Source organism: Gopherus evgoodei, chromosome 14 (genome assembly GCF_007399415.2).
Source record: "Gopherus evgoodei ecotype Sinaloan lineage chromosome 14, rGopEvg1_v1.p, whole genome shotgun sequence".
NCBI classification, from domain to species: domain Eukaryota; kingdom Metazoa; phylum Chordata; order Testudines; family Testudinidae; genus Gopherus; species Gopherus evgoodei.
In genome coordinates, this window is record NC_044335.1 from 5,956,715 (window position 1) to 5,979,407 (window position 22,693).

Consider the following 22,693-nt stretch of genomic DNA (forward strand, 5'->3'; position numbering starts at 1 on the left):
AGGAACTTTCCTGGTGTTCTAGGCAGCACCAAGCTTCCTTTCCATACCAGTGACACAAGTCTTCTTTGATCATTTTGCCATGAACTACATGCACTGGATGCAGCCCATTCATGAGCAAACTCACCTTGTCATGTAGATTTAAGTTTTCATGTCCATGTGCTCTCTGTGTCATCTCAAGATGCTGGTAGCAAGTGTCTGGGAAAGTGTTGCCCATTTCTGTCATGTTTATGGCCACCGTACCCATACAAGTCTCTAGTGCCACACAGCAATGTATATTGTTGGTTGAACATCTGTAAATTAATCGTAGTTCCAGTGATGATATTTTTTTTGTTACTGTGAGGGGGACTTTAGGTTGATTTTCCTTTCTGTATCTTGGTGTGAGTAACCTTTGCATGTGCCCCTTGTCCCATAATGCAGAGGGAGTGGAGGCAGCAACAGCAGAGGGTATAAAACAAGTTGTTTTGTGGGGCATCAGAAACGGGAGTCCCAGGACCATCATCATGGACAAACTATGAGGTAGTTGTCCTGCCCTGGTACCAAGAATCTATCCAGTTCCTGTGCACTGTGTATTGATGTGGGTTGTTTCTTTCTGTGTTCAGAGTACAGCCATCTCCTTTCCCCCAACCCATTCTTGGTGTTTCTACTCTCCCCAACCCTCAAAGGTGCCATGTTTTGCAACCCTCTGACCAGATCCTGTCATTATTGCTTTGTGCATCTACTATGGTTGCTCCAGGCTGATGCAAGACACTCCCTCTCCATAAGGGTTGGGGGCGGGCATTGTCTTTGCAGAAATCCCTCAGTCCCTCCAGCTTGGGCAGTTAGGGATAGGACCAGGCCCCAAATTTGGAACCATGAATAATACCATCTAACACTACCATTAAGTCATTGGGCTTGTTTCTATGTAGAGAGCTGTACCATGGCTGGGCAAGCTGTTCTGTGGAAGGGCAGGGAGGGATGCCATATTACAGGAGTGCTGAGGCAGACACAATGCTTGTGGTCTGCTGAGGGGATTCACTGTGAAGCAGATCTTGCACCTGTCTTTGGAAGTGTAGCTTGTGCTCCCCCAGCACTGGCCTGGAGGCTTGTGGGCTTTTCCAGCAGCCGGGGAAGGGAAGCAAACTCCATGCCCAAGTCCTTCAGAAGTCCCTTTCCTCAGGGTGCTTTATATTGTTTACTACGACAGTTAGACAACAGAATAAAACAGGTCTGCTGAAATCACTGACCATAATACCCAAAGGCCTCAAGAGGTCACAATCTTCCTCTGTGATAGCCATGGACTCAGCTTCTTCTTCCTTATATGCTCCGCCCAAACATGTGACAGGCAGGGATCTCTCAACCTTTTCCAGCTGCTGCTTTTACCTGGTCACATGGCCTCATTCCACTAGCCATGGCCATGTCCTGACCCATTTGGCATATTGACCACTGCTAACGGCACTCTGGCTCTCCCAGCATTGGTCCTTGTGGAGCACCAGGGATGGAGGAAGATGGCTCCCTAAAACCCCCACCGTACCTTGCAAACCCATACAGGGGGAGCTAGAATCCAGCCCAAAGTATTTCATTAGCACTAATTCCCAGATACGGTCCTGAACCCAGGAATCCATATTTGAAGACTGTGTTTGGCTACTGTTATAGTAAGCCCCACCGTAAGCAAATGTAGCTGTGCAATCACATGCAGCATTATGGATTTTATTTCCTGAATACCACAAACCACTACACGTATCCCATTGCCTATAAGATTCATTGGGAAGCAGTGGGGAGGTAGAGAGATATAAAACAAAGCCAGGATAAACCATCTTTCTGCAGTATGGCCAAGTCCAAATGTTCAACAATTATGAGTGAAGCCCCAGATATCATGAGATTTATTTTTTAAATTGAGTTCTTTTAATTTGCCTTCGGGTGATGGAACATTTAGGATTCACATTTTCAAGCTCTTCTCTGCACCCTTGAGTGCTAGAAACTGAAAGAAAGAAAGCTGTAATAACTAGACCATCACTTTGTCACTTGTTATCTTAGTCCCATCTTAAGTGCAGGAGACTGGACTGGATGACCTATTGAGGTTACTTCCAGTCCTACCCTTTTATAATTCTATGAAAGCTGAGATTCGCAGATAATCACCTGATTCCAGCAGCTGGGGGTTCTAACAAAATGTCACAAGACTGCGATAAAAACCACGATAACTGGCAATATTGAGTCTGTAAAGCTGGCTTTCCATTTACAATACCATTCAGGCTGTTTTAGTTCCTCCTTTTAAAAACACAAACAAAAACAAAATACCCCAAGCAAACAATCTTTTTACTCATTCTTCATATTTTGCCACAAATTCCTTCAAAGAAGGAAAGGTCGCTGTGGCCTTTTGGGAACAAAGGGAAAGAGAGCAGGCCAAAAAGGAAGCAGTTGGTTTATTTGTACAGATTTCTACTGGCTGCTAACACTAATAAGTAAATATCAAGGCCAATGCTAAGCTGTGCTAACAAAATCCAGAACACACACCGGTATTTCACCTACCCAAAGAGCCCTGGCCCACACACCAACCAAATTTTCTTTTATTTTTCAACCAAGAAAGGTTTCTTCCCTGTTTTAACCCATGCATGAATCTTTCAATGAGTTTATTTCTTTTTGGCACTTACACTTTTTATTATTTTTGTTCAGTTGCCCTACCCCAGGCTGTGATGGCAGTGGACACATCACGGGAAACTATGCCTCTCACCGCAGGTTTGTTGACCTACTGTTTCAGGTTCTAACTCTTTAGACTACATATTTTTTTAATCGTGTGGATGGTTTGGTTCTGTTTCCTTCTCCCCTTCCTTCGCCCTTCCCCTCTTTTTCTTAATTTTTTTGGGCTTATCCAGATATTCCATCTCTTCTCTTTCAGCCTTTCTGGTTGTCCTCTTGCTGACAAGAGCCTCAGAAACCTCATGGCTGCCCACTCTGCTGACCTCAAGTATGTTTGCGCTAAACTCAAATCTCCTTTTTTTTTCTCCCTTGTGCTATGCTCTTGCTTTCCACCTACCCCTCATCTTTAGAAAACCCAATCAAAATCTGCCTTCATGGATCCCCAGTGTGTGAGCCAAACAACTTCCCTTGACTTGGGAGGAGGAAAAAGGTTAAGATGGGATCTTGGTCCATGACTTGGGCTCCTAGGCACTGGTGATAATATACATAATAAACTATAATAATATTAATAATAAGGCAAGAGCATCAATGCTCAGAAGTCTCATTGTGAAAGTTGAAGTTCCATGAAGATGGTCAGATATCTGATTTTAACCCGAGGCAGATTTTTGTTGGCTGCGTGGAAATGTGCTGTTTTCCTTTTCACTTGGTATCTCCTTCTGATCTCCTGTAGCCTATGTGCACTATTATCTTTCTCCTAAACCACCTTTATATAGTGCATAGCTGTCCTGTACAGAATTGCTGTTGGTAAAATACTTGTTACTCATCAGCCCTCAGAAGGAAGCTAGCTCTTTGCAAGCAACCTGACAACCTAATTACATGCAAAACGTTGGGTGTTGTTCATTACCAAATGGGAGATATGCCATACTTTCAATGGGAATTGTTTGAGACAGACGGAGAGCAGAAGCACCCACATTCAGAGGGCCAGATTCCTCAGCTGAGCAAATAGGTACAGTTCTAGCACGGTCAATTAACTGGCCCAAAGCATTTCATTGGAGTTCAGATTGCACTGTTTTGTATATGATCCTGGATTAAGGCATCCCATATTTGAAAACCTTCATGCAACTCCTCTACCAATGGTTTCACCCTCCCAAATCCTTATTAACCTTCATGGAGCTACATTGAGTACCCCAAGCTGAGATTCTGGCTCAGAATCTTTAATAAGGGTCCTAAGGCTTATAGGAGAGTTGTCAGATTTTGTCATAACTTCTCTCCCCTAACGAAAATTCAGGCCCAAACCTCTAGATTTTTTTTTTTAAAAGGTGTGGCAGGATACTTAATATCCCTCCAAAAAAACCTGGAAAACAAAGCATTGTGAATCATTAGTCTATATATATTAGATGGAGCCAGTCTGTGCCATTTGTTTTCTTGTTGGTTGATTTCACTTCGGATTTCAGCAAAGCTTTTGTGTGGATATTATAATGATTATTATTAATTGAATTTGTATTACAGTAGCATACAGATGTCTCGGCTGAGGAGTGGGGTCTCTTTGTGCTAGGCTTTGCGCAGGCCCATAGCAAAAGGCTGTCTCTGCCCAGCAGAGCTCAATCATCTAAATAGGCAAGACAGAGAGGATAGGAGGGGAACAGAAGAATGGGCAAATTACTTAAATTTTCAAAGGTCAGATAGACAGTGAGCGCAGAGTGGAGAATCAAACCAGATCTCCTATCTATACACTACCTCCCAATAGATAATTAGTAGGGCTGATTGAAATTTTTGCATTTAAACTGTTTTTTCTATGAAATTGGGTTTTCAACTAACTGAAATGTTCAAAAACCTATTTTACAACCAATTTGCAATTCAGCCTTATTCTAGGACATGTGTAAATTGTGAGCCTCCCTTGGATGAACAGAAGTCTAATTTATATAATTACTGGAAAGCTCCTACTCCTTCTGAGGCATAACCTACTTCTCTCCCTCCCCATCCTAATGCATGTTGTGCCTTCTTAACATCTGGTCAGCTATGTATAATGCTTACCTGTTTAAATACCTCTAGTTAAGAAATATTGAGAGGCTTAACAGATACTCAGGTGTGTCTTTGGGTGAATGTATATTGACCCAGAATTATCAGGCTCTTCACAGTCACTTTTCCCCCTCACTTCTGATCCTACAGTATCGAATTTCCAAACATGGCTGCCCAACATGTGGCTGCACAAACAACAACAAACTGAGTTTATGTGAGCAGGTGCAACAAATGTGTCATATGAGCAAATGTAAATTGGTCATTGCATATAAGCAGCCATTGTATCCACAAATACTACAACCCCTTGAAATACAGTTTTATAGGTGGTCCTTGAGGCTTATGTGTTAAAATGTGGCCCTATGTCATGTTAAAAATAAAGTTTTATTACAACATGGGGGATTCTTCCATAGTCAGACTGGTGTAATTCCTTTTCTCTTTGCATTTTTCCTCATGTCTGCACAGCTTTTGGGGCCTCTTCCAGAAGTGCCAAGTTAAAATAGGGGCATGGCTTTTAACTGCACTGAAATACTTTGAGCCAGGAATGCTTAATGAAGGGACAGGAGGGGAAAATGGTAAATATTTTATTCAAAAACCTAGAGACTCTCCTACCTAATTAGGAATGTTAGGTATGCACAGCTGTAGCTGCTTTACTAGCATGGTATTAAAATCTATTCCACCCCCTAACAACAACAACCCCCCACCCCTTGCCATATTCTAATACTACCCTTTATAGCAATACCACTTTAGAATCCTGAATCTGAAATGTGTTTCCTCATGGAATATGGTTTTTTTCCTTTACAAGGTAGGGATGGGTAAAAGTAGTTTGGATAAAATAAGAACTGAGCTGAAACACTGAACTAAAATCAAACCTTTTCTGAAGATTTGAAAAGGTGGTGTTTGTGGTGTTTTTTTCATTTGTTTTGTTTACATATGTTTTGTGTCTTGACATTTGCCTCTGATATTTCCCTTTAGTTTTGGGTAGTTCTGGAAATGAAAATACCCATATAAATGAGGGGAAAAGGACTATCTACCTCATAGAAGTATTGGGAGGTTGAATTAGTTAATGTTAATACTCTGTTATGGAAGTGGAAAGCACAGTATCTATATGGTCAGTGCTAAGTACAATACAGATAATATTTTTAAGATATCTTTATTTAAGCAAGATTCCTCCATGCTTTATATAGTGGCCAAAGGAAGGCCACTGAATTATTTCACCACTGATAAGAAACATTAAATTTTATAAGAACATTGACCATGTTTGCTGTGGATCAGCAAAAAGGTATTGGCTGCAGGTGTATCTGAAACTGTAATTTATTCAGAAATGTGTTGGTCAAGGGGATACCCCAAATTGACATTTTTCCACCTGAACACATTAATGGTCTGGTGCTAACACCAGCCTGTGATACAAACCAGAGAAATCCTGGCTTGCACTAAATCTCCAAATCTAGCACATTTATAAAAGGGGAAAATAGATTCCAAGATATTACTGATATTATAGTGTAAACTTTTTCACAATTGTAGATAAGCCTGTGTCAGCAGCATTATAAATTCAGGGGTTAATCTCTCAGATATAAAAATTAGCTGCAGGCCAAAACATCCAATACAAGGTATCTGTCAGGGATGATATCTTTGAAGATAATAAAATAAAAAGCAGATATTCTTTTCACCTCTTTAAAGGCACTGAGAGGCAAGACGGAATTAGATGTCAGTGATATGTATCTTAAAACAATCCTAGAACTACAAAGAAATAGCTCTACTTTCAGATTTTAAAATGCATAAAATCCTGGTGCCCTGTAGTCTCCCAGGCCTGTAGTTTGAAAGTTGTCCAAGGATTTGGACATTCCAATCCCAAATCACAGCTGGTGAAAAAGATGAATGTTCTGACAAACAGGGATAAAATTTTCACACAAAGTTTTTTTTATTTTCCAACTAGCTCTAGTCCAAATGCTTAGGCAGCTTTCAAAATCTCAGCTTTAGTTGGTCTGGACACCTATAGAAAAGGTATTGAAAAAAAGGCATTCCCAATATTTATCTTAGGATCATGCAGTTTTAATCATGGTAGATTCCACGCTGACACCCAAATGTATTGGCAGTAAGCGAGAGATGTACATCACGGTAGTAGGCAAAAACTAAATTGTTGACTGTGTGCGATGTGACTATGTAGCTGTGTTCAGAATAGAATGGGCTCAGGAGCCACATTCACGATACAAGTTTGAACATTATTTTATGGGTACATTTTGGAGATATTTAAATAGCTGGGCATTTAGGGGTGAATTCTACTCCCAGTGAAGCCAGTGGCAAAACCTCCCATGGGGTTCAGTCCACAGGATCAGGCCCTTATGCCTTAAAAGGAAGGGACTAAGAACATATCCAATCAGAGTAAACGGTTAAGATGAAGGGCTCACGGTCTAAGGGGTTTGTCTACTCTGGAGATGTGACCCAACCACAGCCACCTGGGTAACCTGAACTGGTGCATCTCTAGTGTAGACAGGCAAAGCCACTATAAGCAGTAGTTTGTAGTGGTGCAACCTACCCTGGCAGCTAGGCAGGGAGAGCTGCGTTAGTGTAAATTCTGGCTTAACAGCACTCTGCTTGTCTACACTAGGAGTAGGGTCTACCCCTGTAATTAGCCACCAATGACTGTGTTCTCTAGTGTAGACAAGCTGAAGTGTAGGAGACTGGATCTTCAGAAAGGAGTCCTCTCTCTCTCTCTCTCTCTCTCTCTCTCTCTCTCTCTGGTATTCAAACTCCCATTGAAATGAATGGCAAACCTCCAATTCATTTCACATATCCCCAGTGAGTTCTCATTCAGATGTTGAAACTTAACTCAAAACTTTTGTTAGCTAATTTGCAGGCTGGCATGCAGGTAATTCACTTCCTCTGCTAGAGCTACTCACATCTTTTGTGTGTCCCCATGACAACTTTTATTTCTGCCGCATTACCTACAACATTCGCAGCAGAGTGTTCTGCTCCTCACAATTCATATTCCAACATTTTTTTCACTGCTTCCATGGCCCTAATTACTCACTGTTTGACTTGCTTATTTATCTCTTGCTTGGTAACAGTTTAAGCCAAACCCAGCTTTCCTGCCATTTTAAATGATCATAGAAAGGTTGGGGAATGAGCTGCATTGATGTGCTCTTCTTATTTTCCTTTCATGCCTTAATTTCATTTATGTTTTTGAATGTTGGATGCTGTACCTTCAGATGAGGCACAGCTGGCAAAAGCTGAGCATACATGTACAGCCAATAATATCTTTATAGCTGGTATAGGAAGGATTTGCAGTATTGCAATGTTAAAAAAAATAATAAAAAACTCATGACGCCCCATGTGAAGTGACTTGGACTACAGCTTAGGTCAGTATAGCTGAAGTCGCTCAAGGGTGTGAATAAGCCACCCCTCAAGCAACGTAAGTTATGGCGCTCTAAGCACCAGTGTGGACAGCGCTGTGTTCCACCAGCATATACCCCCAATGAGCAGCAGTAGCGCGATTAATCAAGTCGACTGGAGAGCTCTCTCCTGTCAGCTTACACCATCTGCATTAGCAGCGCTACAGCGGTGCAGCTGTGAGTTCTCCAGTGTAGCCTAAGCCACGGTGGTCTAAGTGCCAGCTCTTAGTGAGAACAGTTCCACAGATGAAAGCAGCTAGGACCCTGATTGGTAGCATTTCCAGAAAGGAAAAGGACTGAATGAGCATGGAGACTGAACTAGCCTTTCACCTCTAGATAAGGCACCATCAGACCAGTGATAAGGCACAGTCCCAATCAAATGGTCTCGTGGTTAATTTGCGGGCTGGGGATTTAGGAGATCTGGGTTCCTGGCTCTTCCAGAGAGTAACCGTAAGCAAATCGCTTGACTTCTCTGTGCCTTGGTTCCCCATTTGTAGAATGGGGATAATAATATTTCCCTGCCTCATGGTGACGTGGTGAAGCTAAATCCACTGGCATTGTGAAGTGCTCAGTTACCATGGTGATGAGTTCATATAAATGAAAATACATACATAAAAATGGCAATTAGATTACAGCAGTGGGAACTTGCACTCTTGCAGCCCTCACTTTACCTGTTCTGTGTGTGAACTTCAGTCTCCAGGGCTGTCAGTCGTGAGCTGAGACCTCCTCATCAGCCTCCCCCTGGCACTGGCCAAGATGGTCATCTACCAATCCATGAGTAAGGGAACTTAGCAGGGAGGTTTTCTGTGACTATGGGGCCCTCCTTCCATTCCCTCATCTTTTCGTGTCCTCTGGGTGGTATCCACTGGTTCCTTGGACTCCTTCACCAAGCAGTGGGCACTGTTTGGGGCTCTCTGCTTAGAGTCCCTGTCCAATACCCTTGTTTTGAACCTTGCATCATTTGTTGTCCCATGGAATCAGTTGTTTTCTGGGCTGAAGGAGCGGGCCTTTTGTCACCCTCCATAAATTCATGTAGGCCTGAGCCGAGATCTTCTCATCAGCCTCGCCATCCATCAATCCAGGAGGAGGGAAGCTCGATGGGGAGATTCTGTGTGGCTATACGACTTTTTTCTAGTCCCTTGTACATGCACAGACCTGGGTACAGTTACTCTGGTTGGTATCCCCTGATTTCTCAGGTTCTTTCTTGGAATAATGGGCATTGTCCAAGGTTCTCTGCCTGCTTCTGATTCCCTTTTTTCACCCTGCGACCTGCATCCCGAGCCCTGTTAATTTTGTGTGTGTGTGTGTGTGTCCTCCTGCCCCTAACTCAGTTGATACCTGGATTCTGTTCCCACATCTAAAGAGACAGGCCTTCTGCTGTTTTGGGCTCCACTTACCAGACCCAATCATCAAATAGGCCTGAGCCTTTCGTTTAATTTTTGTTTAAATTGTATGGTGCTATCTACCAGTTTTCAAATGGTTTCCATTTGGATTTGTGGTGTTAACAATGTGGGTTGTGTATTATTACAAACTATTTTGGGGAAGCTGGAGGGAAGGAAAAAGAGTTTGCATCCAGTTTGATACACTTCCTTTAAAGTGAGCTATCCTAATGTTTCATTCAGTCAATCTGCCAAGCCCTTGCTAATCATTGCTTCCCATTGTTCCTCAGGTGCCCAACTCCTGGATGTGATGGTTCTGGTCACATAACAGGAAATTATGCATCCCATAGGAGGTAAGGTCTTCACTGAAATTATTTTGTTCCATGGCCTCTTTTTATATTTTTACTCTGCAGTGGGCAGAGTTGTAAAGTTCTGAATAAAACATTAATGTTACTGACAACTGAAGCCTATTTTCGTCTCTTTAATCTGACTTTTTTTTTGATGTTTCCAGCATTTGATTAGAAGCTCTCTTCAGCAGAATAAAAGACAAAGGGTCAGATTTTAGCTGATGCAATGTTCCTGTTAATAACACTGCCTATTTATGACTTCTATTATGACTTTAGAAAATTAATAGAAGAGATCTAAGCCTTCTGTTTCAACAATTCCATTAAACATTGCAGTCTGTTAGCAGATATCTTCTTATCTAGACACCATTAATTACTATCCATCTCCCTCAAAATGTGCTCTTTTTTTTTCCTCCTCACTTCTCCTCATGGTGTGAGGCTCTGAAATGAGCGAGATCAAAACTCTACAGTAAATTCAAGGGAAAGATGAGTGAGGCAGGGGAATATTAGAAGCGGTAATTCTGCCAATGAGACGGGCCTTTCTTCTCTTTTTAAACATAGTCTGTCAGGCTGCCCCCGTGCCAAGAAAAGTGGCATCAAGATAACCCCCACGAAAGATGACAAAGAAGACCCGGAGCTGATGAAGTAAGTCCTGAGGAAGTTCCTGAGTAGATCCTTTCAGGATTTGGAAACTGATCAATTTCAATAACTCATGCAGCATTACACAGATTTACACACATGTGTAACTTTACACCGTCCATTGATGTCAATGTGAATTCTCACTGTGCCTAATGTTAAGCATATGCATAAACCTTTGCAGGCTCAGGACCTTAATTTGAAGTGGTAATTGGGGAGGGAGGTAGAAATTGTAAAATATTTTCCATTTTTTCCTGTGTATTCTTCCCCACAATCCAAAAGACTTTTGAAATTTGAAGAATTTTGACTAGTTCTAGAGCTGGCCAAAAAAAAAAAAAAAAAAAAATGAGAGAGGAGGGAGAATTTGTGGTTAATTTTTCCCCACTTATTTTCCAAATTTGAAATGTAGAAATTTTTTCACCAGCTCAATTTATTAATTTCCTGTCACCTTTTCTTTTAATACTTCATAAAGAAATTGCTGTTCTTATAACTGACCAGAGTTTCTGTGTAAGTGTTCCAGGCTTCCATCCTGGCAAAGAGCAGTCCACAGGTGATGCTGAGTTCCCTCAACTCCCATTAATGCCAGTGGGAATTGAGGGCATACAGCACCTCAGAGGATTGGGCCCATGACAACACTGAGCAGGGCTTAATTAGTGTGACTATTTCATGCTGTTAATGGATGCTCAAAGAAGTGCTCTGCCCCTCCCAGTCCCTGCACTTACAATTAGCCCTAGAGCAGTGGTTCTCAATCTATTTACCATTATGGGCCGCATATGCAGCATTCTGTGTTATGTGGGCTGCATCCACACAATATATATACTATCTGTATGGACCTGAGGATGTCACGTGGGCTGCAGCTGTGTGCTGATTGGGCCGCAAGTGGCCTGCGGGCTGCAAATTGAGAACCACTGCCCTAGAGTCTCTGGCTGAAATTTTCAAAGCATGTAGGGGGTTGAGGAATGGAGATTCTAAATCCCTTAAGCGACTATGGAGAATCTCATTGACTGTGAAGTACCTTGTACTAGTTCGTAATAAATGTGTGACACAAAGGAGTAGTGGTAAGTAACTGAAATTTATTTTTTAGCCTCTGTCACCTAACATGAGTTACAGAAGGTTAGACCTCTGACACGTGACCAGAGTCAGATACCTTAACAGACAAATCTTACATCTTTGTACCAGAATGACCACAAAAAACAGCTGTTTCAAAATTCCGCAACCCTTTTGCGGGAAGCAGGAAGTGCAGAGGCAAGTGAAAATAATAATGAGCAAACACATTTCAAACCTCCAAACAGGTTTTTGGAAAATTCTGTGTTGCCAACTCTCTTGATTTTATCACTGTGCTTGTGACATTTGGAGGGTGCTTTCTTACGACTCAAATCCTAGATTTATTTGATTATGAGACAATCTCGGTTTTCAGTTATGTAGAAGTAAGTTTCTATCCATTGTGGTTGCAGAAAAGTTAGAAAACATAATCCAAGTATACCCTAAGATCTCAAAAACTGGAAGGCAAATTAAAAGCACCCCATTTTTTTTTCATTTAAAAAAACTCATTATTTTTAAGATAATCTTATGGTTTGGAGGGACCTGACTCATGATTTTTGAATTTATGGCATTGGTAATATCGTATTTTAGCCAAAACGATTTGTTCAGCTCTAAATGGAAGAACCAAAAATGGGCATATTTTCTGTTGGCCTGAGTTCTGGCTTGTGTTTTTGTGGGTGTAAAGTTTGTCCTTGCAACATGCATTGCAGGTGAGTAAATCTGAGTATTTGTGCCTCTCTATTTCCAATTTCTGCCCTCAATCAGGTTGATAAATTAGCAATTTATGCTCCCTTTTCAGCTGCAGGTGCAAACACGTGGATGTGTAATGTACCTAAAGTGCTGTGCAACATTCTACCGTGAACAGGCAAAATGACATATTGCTACTCACCGATGGGTGTCCACGGTAAATAGAGATGCAATACCTGATAGAAAGGATGTTTAAAAACTAGATAATATTTGAGCCATCTGCCCTGTTTTTAGTCTTCAACCCACAGGAAGAGAAGTATTTGGTTAAATGAGCTGTGTGATAATTAGCAGGAGTTTATTAAAAAATTAAGCAACCTATTCTAAAATCTTCAAAAAAAATCCTTTTTTGACATAAATGTTCTAAATTGCTAAGGGAAAAAAAATCCATAATCTGATTCCATTAACCAAAGGCACAGAGAGGGGAGTGAAAATCGAAAGACAGCATTGGCAAAGTGCTGACTGTCTCAATTTTGGCCCTGTAAGTACAACTGGCAATCAGCTATGCCGTGTGTGCCATTCTGTTTAAATGTTTACTTCTCTGAGTTTGTCCCCTGAGATCTAAAATAGGGCTGATGCTTCATGAGGGAAGACACAGGAAATTCAAATGAAGGCAGAACTGTGGGCAAAGTATGCACAGGAAGCACAGTATAAAGGATTTATGGGAAGCTCCAATCTATGTATATGAAACTTACATACACCCACAAATATATATACAGAATAGACCACACATCAGTAAAAAGGAGAAAGAGGTCCTTGGTTGGACCATTGCATCATTTTGCAGATATTCTGCATGTGTGCACATACTCGTGCAAACACATACCACACTCTATGATGGCAGCTAAAATAACTTATATAGTAGAGCTGCTTGGAAACCAGAATTTTGACATTTTGGAAAAAAAATGGTTCCAATTCTGAACAAAAAGCTGAAATTTTAACCTATTCCACAAAATGAAAATTTCAAAGAAATTCCGTTCAGGATCATTGAAACATTTTGTTTTTATATGTTTAAATCATTCTCTTCAGATAAAGTCAAAAACGTGTCCTTTCAATAATGTTGAAACTTCTTGTTCAGATTTTATCGTGTTGGTTCATTTCACTTAGACTTTTATTTTATAAGAAAATATTAAGTATAATATGTTCTGTCTCTTTATAAAACATACTATATACAATATTAAAATTAATATTTTAATATACTATAAAAGACTAAATAAATCAAAATGATAAAGTTGAAACAAAATGTTATGCCACTCCCAGGAAGAACTATTTTGATGTTAACAACACAAGAAGATTGAAAAAGATTCAGTTTGGTTTTTCTCCTTCGCAAGTTTTATTGAAATGGAAACGTTTCAATTTTGACAAAGCGGCACTTTTTGATGGAAAGCTCTTCCATAAACATTTTTCGACCAGGTCTCTCATCTAGCACTTTACAGGTTAGATCCCCAGTTGTAAGTAAGAGATGCTCAATGCAGCCATGGGGGAAAAAAGGGGCTTTGTGCTATCCAAAATCATGGAGCCAGCAGCCTGATTTATACCAGCTGTCAGTGGCCTCCAGGGGCCATTTCAGCAGCAGCTCAGTGAGGCAAAAGGGCACCATGGTCACACTCCATGGTCACACTCCGTGGTTGCTCCAGTTCCCAGTGGAGGGGTGTGGCATAGGAGTTGTTATGCTGGCCTTACTCTGCCTGCATATTCCCCCCATGCGGCGGGAGCCACAGGGAACCAGATCTGCCAGCTTTAAGGTGCATTGCAGTGCTGGAAACAGCACAGAGTAGCCCCACCTGGCCCAAGGATCTGGCCCTTTATATTCAAAGTGCTTTACAAAGTTTTTCTAATGACCATCCCAAAAGCCCTGTGGCATAAGAGAGTAAGAATTTCACCCCACTTTTACGGAAAAGGAAACTGAGGCAGGGGAGTTAAGGGACTTAAGTGAAAGAGCTGGAATTTTCTGACTCCCAGCCATACATGCTGGATAAAACATTGCACCCAAATGGGGTAATGGGGGAAGACTCAGGACCCTCCTCCCTAGACTGACATAACCCTCAGCCTGCAATCCGAGCAGCAAATCTGCATTTGCAAATATGCCCTCCTGTGTAAAGGTAGCACATTTGTGCACTGCCCTAGGAGCACCCCGAGACTTCTCTCCCCCCGATACCCCATTGCTCCAGGAGGAGAATAGTTCAGATCACTGCCCCACACCTCCTCTGCTAGCAGCATGTTGTTGGAGGACAGAGCTAAGCACCACCCACGCCATGCCCCTCCCCTACTCGGCCAGGGGAGTATCAGGCTTGCAGACCCAGGGCCCAGGAAGGCCATGCCAGGCTGTAAAGGGAAATGAGATTCCCCCCTTATGCCACTGTATGGGCTTCAATATCTGTCCGTCCCTCAGTTCTTAACACGTGGAAATGGCAATCAGAATAGAGGGAGCCCATCGGAGATGACTTGGGGGCAAAACAACAATACGAGTAAAGGATCCCTTAGTTGCTGAGTTACCCTAGTCCTTGGGAAGTTAGCATTTTGTCTTCTATAACAAGGTACGCTCTGGTGAAGGTCCCAGCAGGTTTGCATTAAAGAGGCTTAACTGTAATTCCATTACTCCATCTGGGTACCAAAAGGCACTTGGAACTGATCCGAGTTTTGCACATTGCCACCGAGGAGAAAGTAATTTAGTCCCTGTTGTTTTGTTGCTCATCCTTCAAGTAATTTACTGCAGATGTGATTGAACAGATCACCTCAACCTTCAGCCTACCCCGGCATTAAAAAACCCCACAGAGAATGGCTGTCTAATTGATCAGCCATTACTAACACTTCAGTTAAATAAAAAAAAATTAAAGTCCAAGCCAGCTGTTTTGCACAATAAGGCTCTGGTTTATTTTTTACAATAAAAGTGTAATGAACATTTAAATTAACAGTGTAAAATATGTAACGGTTGGGCCATAGAGGCTGCATTCTAATGGTGGAGGGGTCTGTCTTTCTTTCTTTCTTTCTTTTCTTTTCTTCTCTGCGCCCCCACCCCTTTTACTCCTGGGGATTCAGTAATTTGCTTGTGATCATATAAAAGCAATGCTGTTATGAATTTAGCAAGGCTCCTGCTGGCAGGGATATTATAAGTGAATTGTGCTGCATTTGCAGATGATTAAAATCGAGTTCAGCGTTTTTCAAATTATCTTGGAAAAAACTGGGTGTATAGCTCCCTCCTCTGCTGTCAATTTCTTTTTATACAATATAAAAATAATAAGGGTAATCATTTCGTTGGTGAAACGTAGGTTGTGATTTCCAGGAACAGCTGAGTGAATATTTTGATAGGAATGCTTGAAATCCCTAATTACTTTCCCAAAGAGGATGAGGGGGTTAGCTCTGCCATTTCATACCTACATATATATATATATATATAGCATTCTCCCTTGAGTAATAAACTTTTAACTGTATTTATAATTGATTAGCATCTTTAAACAAATGCAAACCACAGCAGAAACCTTAACAGATGCACCAGGTTTCATTGAATGACTGCTGATTTTAGTTAGCATGCCATTAGCCAGTGAGTTTGGAGCGCGAGGGAGAGATTCCTTTGTATGGTGGCACTTTTCCATATGGCTACTACTGTAAGTTGTGTCTGCACCTTCATTATAAATCCCGACCTCCAGAACTTCATAGCCAGCCTTAAACATTTGCTGAAACATGGCCTGCAGACATGCCACAGGGTCACAATCTAGAAACAATAGCTATTATTACTTTTATACATCTTTTTAATGTATCCCCTTAGCTTTTTAACTCTGAGTGTCAGAATAAAACAACGAGGCCCCAATCCGAAAATCACACCTTTGTACCAGAGTGGTCGGGCTGCATGATGAAGGTCTAAATGAGTGACTGATTCCATGGAAATGTTTGTGTTTCCACAACACAAAAGTAACTTTTAACAAATTATGATGATGCTGGTACTTTCAAACCCCCTTGCCTTGACCTTTAGCAGAATTGTCAACAATTATTGTCTTAACGGTGCTTGTTTTGGGAAAAGGGATTTAGAAGTCTGGATTTCCTAGCAAGAATGTCAGCTAGGAAACAGGTAAAACAGGTAAAAACAGGTGCCCATTGGTTTAGTGTTACCGTGGTGTCCACACAATCATTCCATCACCTACAGGTAAAAAAGTCCAGTTTGATGAGTAACTGTCAATCTTTGGAGTCATTGATGTAATCAAGATGTGTGGTTTGAGGACAGGATTGTGACCTGGGTTTTAGTTCTTCTGTTGAAAGTTGAAAAGGATTAATGCTAATGTTCTCTACCAAAGGGATTTTTTGGTTATCCAGTTAACAGATATACACCAAATCTTTTTTACTTCCTTTTCTTACCCTCCAAGGTACCTCTCTTCCCAGACTACAATCCAGCGCTGCCTCCCAATGTGTCTTACTCCTTCCACTCCTCAAGACGGGCCAGCCTTGTCCCAAATGTGATGAGTGGCACAGGAGAAAGAGGGTCAGATTTCAGGAGGACCCTAGTCTGGTGTCATGAATGCAAGCCATGACCAGGCTGCTAGCTTACAAACTCTAGAGCCTCTGTGTGTAACACTAGCCTCTCGGCATCTTTAATCAAATTCTGTGCCTGGCACTCTGTCTGCCTGATCTGTCAACTTATTATGAATGAAACATGTAAATCTTTGTGTCCTGCTCCCCACCTATGGGGAGACAGAGAGGAGAAGGAAAGGAGAATGTAGTGAACTAAATTTGAGAGATGTGCTTTTCATCATCCATCCATGTACCCTCCATTTGCTCTCCAACCTATCCACCCTTCGGTTTCCCATGCCATTCCTCCTCAGTTGTGATCTGCTCTTGGTCAACTCCCGAAATAACAAAAACTTGCTCACCCAGCAAATAACCTCACACTTCCACCTCTTGTCTGACAGCAAATTTAAGTGCTCTTGATTAATCTGTAATTTGGCCAAAAGTCTACAATCAGTTTACTAGATTAAAAAGAGGGGTGGGGACAAAATTCAGCTGACTTCCACAATTGCACCCCACGAAAACTGGCTCAACATCTATTTTGTGTTTGCAAAACTGACGCATTGGCCAGTGTTGCCATTGTAGGTAAGGAGATACCTCATCACTGTGGCCCTTTCTATGATGCCTTTACATTTAAACACTCATTTAAAAAACAAAAACAAAAACCTAGAACAGCCAGTCAAAGTAAACTCTGAAATTGGTTTAAACATAAGTTACGGTCATGAGAAGGAGAAGCCACTGGAACCTTCAAAGACGAGTCTTTCTCTCTGTCCCTGTCTCATGTTGTTCCTCACATCCCCCATTTCTGAGCTTCCGTGTGAATTTCTCAGTGAGTGCCAAACGCCTCGCTGAAAGCAGCTGCGGATGTTAAATGATCACTAGTACGTGATGTGATGTTCATTCTGACCGCTGCGTTGCTGTCCCTCTATATACAGGGTAGCCAAACACTCAGGGCATTATGGCCACCCAGTCATCATAAATTGATGCTGTGGGCCCACAGTTGTCTGGGGGCTGCTGCTCTGTTCTTATCTACACATTGCACCGCCTCAGGCCACTGTTTCTTCGCCTGCCCATCCATTGTAGTTCTTATCATATATTCCCTCTGCTCACAAAGCTTTCTGTTATTTATGCTTTGTGCTGGACCCATCCCCTGCTCCTGTTACTCTTTACCCTTTGCAACAAAAGGAGCTAGTGTAAGAAGATGACTTATCATTGGCTGCTATGCAGAGGGCCACACGTGCCAAAATCTCTACAGCGCTATTGAGTTATGCACTAGGACTGCACTGGGAAAACTGGAGGCTGTGTCACAAGAAAGCCTTTGGCTACATCAAGATCCAGGGCAAGAAGACTGCAAAGCCTCAAGACAACAGTATTTAGGCCCCAGCTCAGCAAAGAACTTAAGCAGGGTGAGATTAAGGCCATAGGCCCATAGCTGGGAGACCCTAGCTTCTGCAGGCAAGTGTTTGTGACAGAATCTCAGCTTTTCATTTAACAACAATAAAGTACGTCTCTAGCCCTTGTGGTTGCAAAGAAAAGTCTGAAGCATGAAAGGAGCGTAATGGATGCAGTGGTGTCCAGTTTGCACCCAGGACCACCCAGATCTGAGCAGCAGTGTAGCACTTCCAGAGCGGTCTGGCGCATCACTCCAGCACCTGAAATCAAGGATGGAGCAATGCTTCGTCACTTCAGAAAGCTACGCTCTGGCAGCTCTGCCTTGTCATTTTCTCAACCACCCCCTGCTCGTGTTCCTCTGGGCAGGCCGAGCCCCGTGTCTAGTGGCTTCAGGGCCAGGGAGGAGGTGGAGCCCTGCGGCACGAGGGCCCCACCTGCACATGGGCCTGCAGGTCACCTGATGCTGTGGCAAGCTCCTTTGAGTCTGCAAGAGCCCACAGGCTGGACTGGGGAGCTGTTGTGGGGAGGCCTTGGTCACCAGCCTCCCAACCCACCCTTCAGGCTTCCCCTGCATTCCAGGCCTGGATAGAAATTGCACAGTGAACCTCGCCGCCTCCCCCCACACATGCACCAGGGAGTTTATCTTAGGTGCACAAAGAGGCCTTCCCCGCAGAACTGGGAGCCTGGTCGCTCCCTCTATCCCAATAAACAGCTGCCTTCACAGCTAGCAGAACCCTCCCAGCACACATCCCTTCTCCTTGTGCAGGTGTCAGGGCAGCTCCTCGGCCTCCAGGGGCACAGGCTGCATCTCATCCCAGTGTTTGTCTCCAAGAGGCCACAGCAGTGTGTACCGCGGGCCAGCACCTGCTTTAGCCAGTTTAGTCTCTCTTGCTTCTTCCCCACCTCACACCCAAGGGGCTGGATGAGCTTAGCCCATCCACCATAAATTGAGGCCAAGCCTGATTTCTACTCCTAGCTATGCCAACTGTTGCCTGAAACAGTATCTCTGACAGGCGTAACTGCCCCATGCGTTGCAAGGATTTGTTAACTCCAAGCACCACAGCTATTGGGGGGGCTGAGGGGGCGGGCAACATCACCCTTTGGAACACCCTAAGCAATTCCTCACCCTCCTTTGGTGTTTAGACTGGTGTAAATGTTGATGGAGCTGTGACCATTTACTGCAGCTGAAGATCTGCCCGCTCCAGTTGAGATAAAGTTCAGATCCATTGGTGTGCCAGAATCGCATGCCCCAGAATTCAGAAAACATGGTCCAGCTGGCAGCCCATGGAGTGATTTTGTCTGGCCCCTGATTGTGCACTGAAGAACAAAATGGTGTCCTCTGCACAACATGACCTCTCACACACCTTATATGAGAGGTCACACTGCATGGGGGACACCATTTTGGACCTCTTAAGGCACGCAAGTGTAGAATTGCATGCCTTACGAGAAAGGTCTTGGCACACGACAATTTAAATGAGAATCTTGGCTTTGGAGTACGTACCTCAGAACCTTATTTGGCTTTCCCCATCACTAATTTTATGATAAGTGTGTTTGCACCTTTAAAATCCTGTTTGTTCCCATTTTCATCTTATAATTATTTGTAATTCTCTATGGTTAGGTGTCCAGTTCCTGGCTGTGTTGGGCTTGGACATATCAGTGGCAAATATGCCTCTCATCGCAGTGCGTCAGGATGTCCTCTTGCAGCCCGCCGGCAGAAAGAAGGATCACTCAATGGCTCATCGTTTTCCTGGAAGTCACTGAAGAATGAGGGGCCTACTTGTCCGACACCTGGCTGTGATGGGTCAGGTCATGCCAACGGAAGCTTTCTCACTCACAGAAGGTAATAATTAGGTGCACAGCAATCCTATGCACAACTACACTCAACAAGTAAGTAAATGTTGTCAGGTGGCCTTGGTATTTTTGATTTCTTCCATCCTTTCTGGAGATGGTGAGCTTAAAAGTATTCAGACTTTCAGCCACAAAATAGGCTGCAAAAGTTCACACTTTTGGTCTTAGTTTTTGCCCAGTTTCTCATGAACTTGGAAGGGGTTTTCTCCAGCAAAACAAATAGCCATTGTGCTGTGAAAAATTATGAAATCTGACTTTGGGCAAATTGTAAAAAACGATCATTTAATTGAATTAAATTAGCATGTCATGGCATATTTCTGACACTTTTGAATGTCTTTGTTAGTCAGAGCTGTCCCATAATCTGTCATGTCCGCTCCTTTAGGGGATTCGCACTTCCTAATCTTTGCACAACAAAAATCGCTCTTGTTTTATAGATGAGGATGATTGTGGTGTTATTTATAATGCAATTTCCTCTCTAACATTTAGTGTAGGATGTTTTTAGAAAAGTTGCCTCATGACACAAACTCAGCCAAATAGTGTGAACCCATGTTGGGCACATAAACATCCATAGATGCTAAGAGTTTATGAAACCCATTTTTACTTGCCTTTAGTTTATCAGGGTGTCCAAGAGCTACTTTTGCTGGAAAGAAAGGAAAACTCTCAGGGGATGAAATTCTCAACACTAAATTCAAGACCAGCGATGGTAAGGATATTGCACTTTGATGCTTTATCTTGCTTTTGTGTTGATAAGCTGATTAATTGTGTATTGTATCCGTACTGTACTATCATTAGAATCAGATGACTCATGCAAAAAATGACTATTTTGTCATTGTTATCAATTAATTATTGAAATAACTGTGTTCTGTTCTATTCTATATAGGCTCTTACACTGCGCTCATGAGTCTAATATCTGAGCACCTGCCAGTAGTGGTTAAGCAACATGACTCCACAGTTGTCACTTGTTTGTTCTGTCATCTTCTCCCTAAGGGGAAAAGTATGTGCAGAGCAGTGTCTTGTTTTGGTAGGGTTTGTTTGTTTGTTTTTGTTTGACCAGCCATTGATCAGCAAAGAAACGCAAAAAAATTATTTGGGACTCATTTCTGCCACCTTCTCTCACTTTGAGTAGTACTTTCCCACACAGTTAGTCCTGGTTTGCTCAGTAGAACTGCCTGCATGAATAAGGGTGGCAGAGTCAGGCTTTTGATGCATAATTTATTTAACAAATAATAGCAAAATTGGCAAAAAAAATTGACGATCTCTAATAATTATCAGCCTCTGATCATCAACATATGAACTTGTTGTCTTAGCCCTGGTCTACAGTAGGGAGGGGGATTGATCTAAGTTACGCAACTTCAGCTACGTGAATAACATAGCTGAAGCCGGCGTACTTATATCGACTTACCGTGGTGTCTTCACCGCGGTGAGTCGACTGCTGATGCTCCCCCATCGACTCTGCTTGCACCTCTCACGGCGCTGGAGTACAGGAGTCGACAGGAGAGTACTCGAGGGTCAATTTATCGCCTCTAGACTAGACGTGATAAATCGATCCCTGCTGGATCGATCCCTGCCCTCCAATCCAGCAAGTAGTGAAGACATACCCTTAGTATAGTGATAGCCGTACTATTCGTTCAGCTTCTCCCTCCCACAAGTTGATCAGTTACATCATTTCTTTGCATGCTCACCCAATTTAGGGCTAGATTGTGCTCACCACCATGAATAGGGTCGCTCTATCTACCCTTATCCTGCTATTTCTTCCTCCACCTATGCTCTTACATTGTTGAAACAGGAGATTGCCTCAATTTTGTCTTTATGTTGTCGTAAAGATCAGTGTCAGATTGCAGTGGTCACTGTCATATAATATTTATTTTCAAAATAGATATTCAAGTCTAATATGTGGTACAAATTTCTGAATGCTAAACAGAGCTGACGAGAGTATTCACGATGAGTAAGGTCCTTCTTAATTTGTGGTACTGCAGAAATTGCAGATCCTGCTATATTAGGCTTCCACTGCAATTTTGATTTTAATTAGCTTACTTTGCACAGTCCACAATTTTGCATACATTTTGAGGTTTGCAATATACACCTTTTTCTCCATTAGTACCCTAGAACCCCATTAATCCAAGCTAATAGCAGTTGGGGCTTGGGCTGTCTGTCCTGCACACTAATGACCATAATGTAGTGGCAGCAAAATGTCTTTTTACAACAACAACAACAAATTAGCAGGCAAAACATAATACTTGAGTGTTTATATTGTTCCACCAAATTTTTCTTAAACAAATAGATCTTCTCTGGCTTTTCCAAATTAGCCCAATAAATAAAGGTCCATTATTACTTTTCTGCTATTTTCTATACCTTGTCCACAACTCAGCTGCAACTACTTTACAATCATCCCACAATTCAACTAGGACCTTAATTATGAGTGATATATGTTATTAATTTAGCTCCATTCTTAGCAAATCATAGGCAACCCCATCCTGATTTCTGAGAGTTTATTCATTAGACATCATGTACGGCACAGAGCATCAGCAAATAATTTTCAGCTTGCTGACTGCTAGCAAACTGTTTACTGTGAAAATCATTGCTCATGTTGTGAAATTGGTTGTCCGAGACACGAGGGGCTGTTGCTGCTGCTGGACTGGATGACTGAAAGTTAAGAAAAGAAATATGACAAACAATGAGCTGCCATTGTGAATTTTCAGATGAGAAATCATTAGTGCCAAAATTCATAGAAGTTTTGAGAATTCAGAGACATTTTCATGAATTCCTGCTAATCTTTCAAATGCTCTCACGTACT

At 42.2% G+C, this 22,693-nt stretch overlaps 1 protein-coding gene across 1 annotated transcript in view; it reads left to right on the forward strand.

Annotated features, from left to right (window-relative positions):
- Positions 1-22,693, forward strand: part of MYT1 (myelin transcription factor 1) — a 111,475-nt gene that overhangs the window by 83,033 nt on the left and 5,749 nt on the right. The window contains 6 exon segments of the mRNA XM_030533658.1: positions 2,650-2,712; positions 2,873-2,941; positions 9,691-9,753; positions 10,306-10,389; positions 19,670-19,891; positions 20,511-20,602. Of these exon segments, the coding sequence (XP_030389518.1) occupies positions 2,650-2,712; positions 2,873-2,941; positions 9,691-9,753; positions 10,306-10,389; positions 19,670-19,891; positions 20,511-20,602 (593 nt within the window).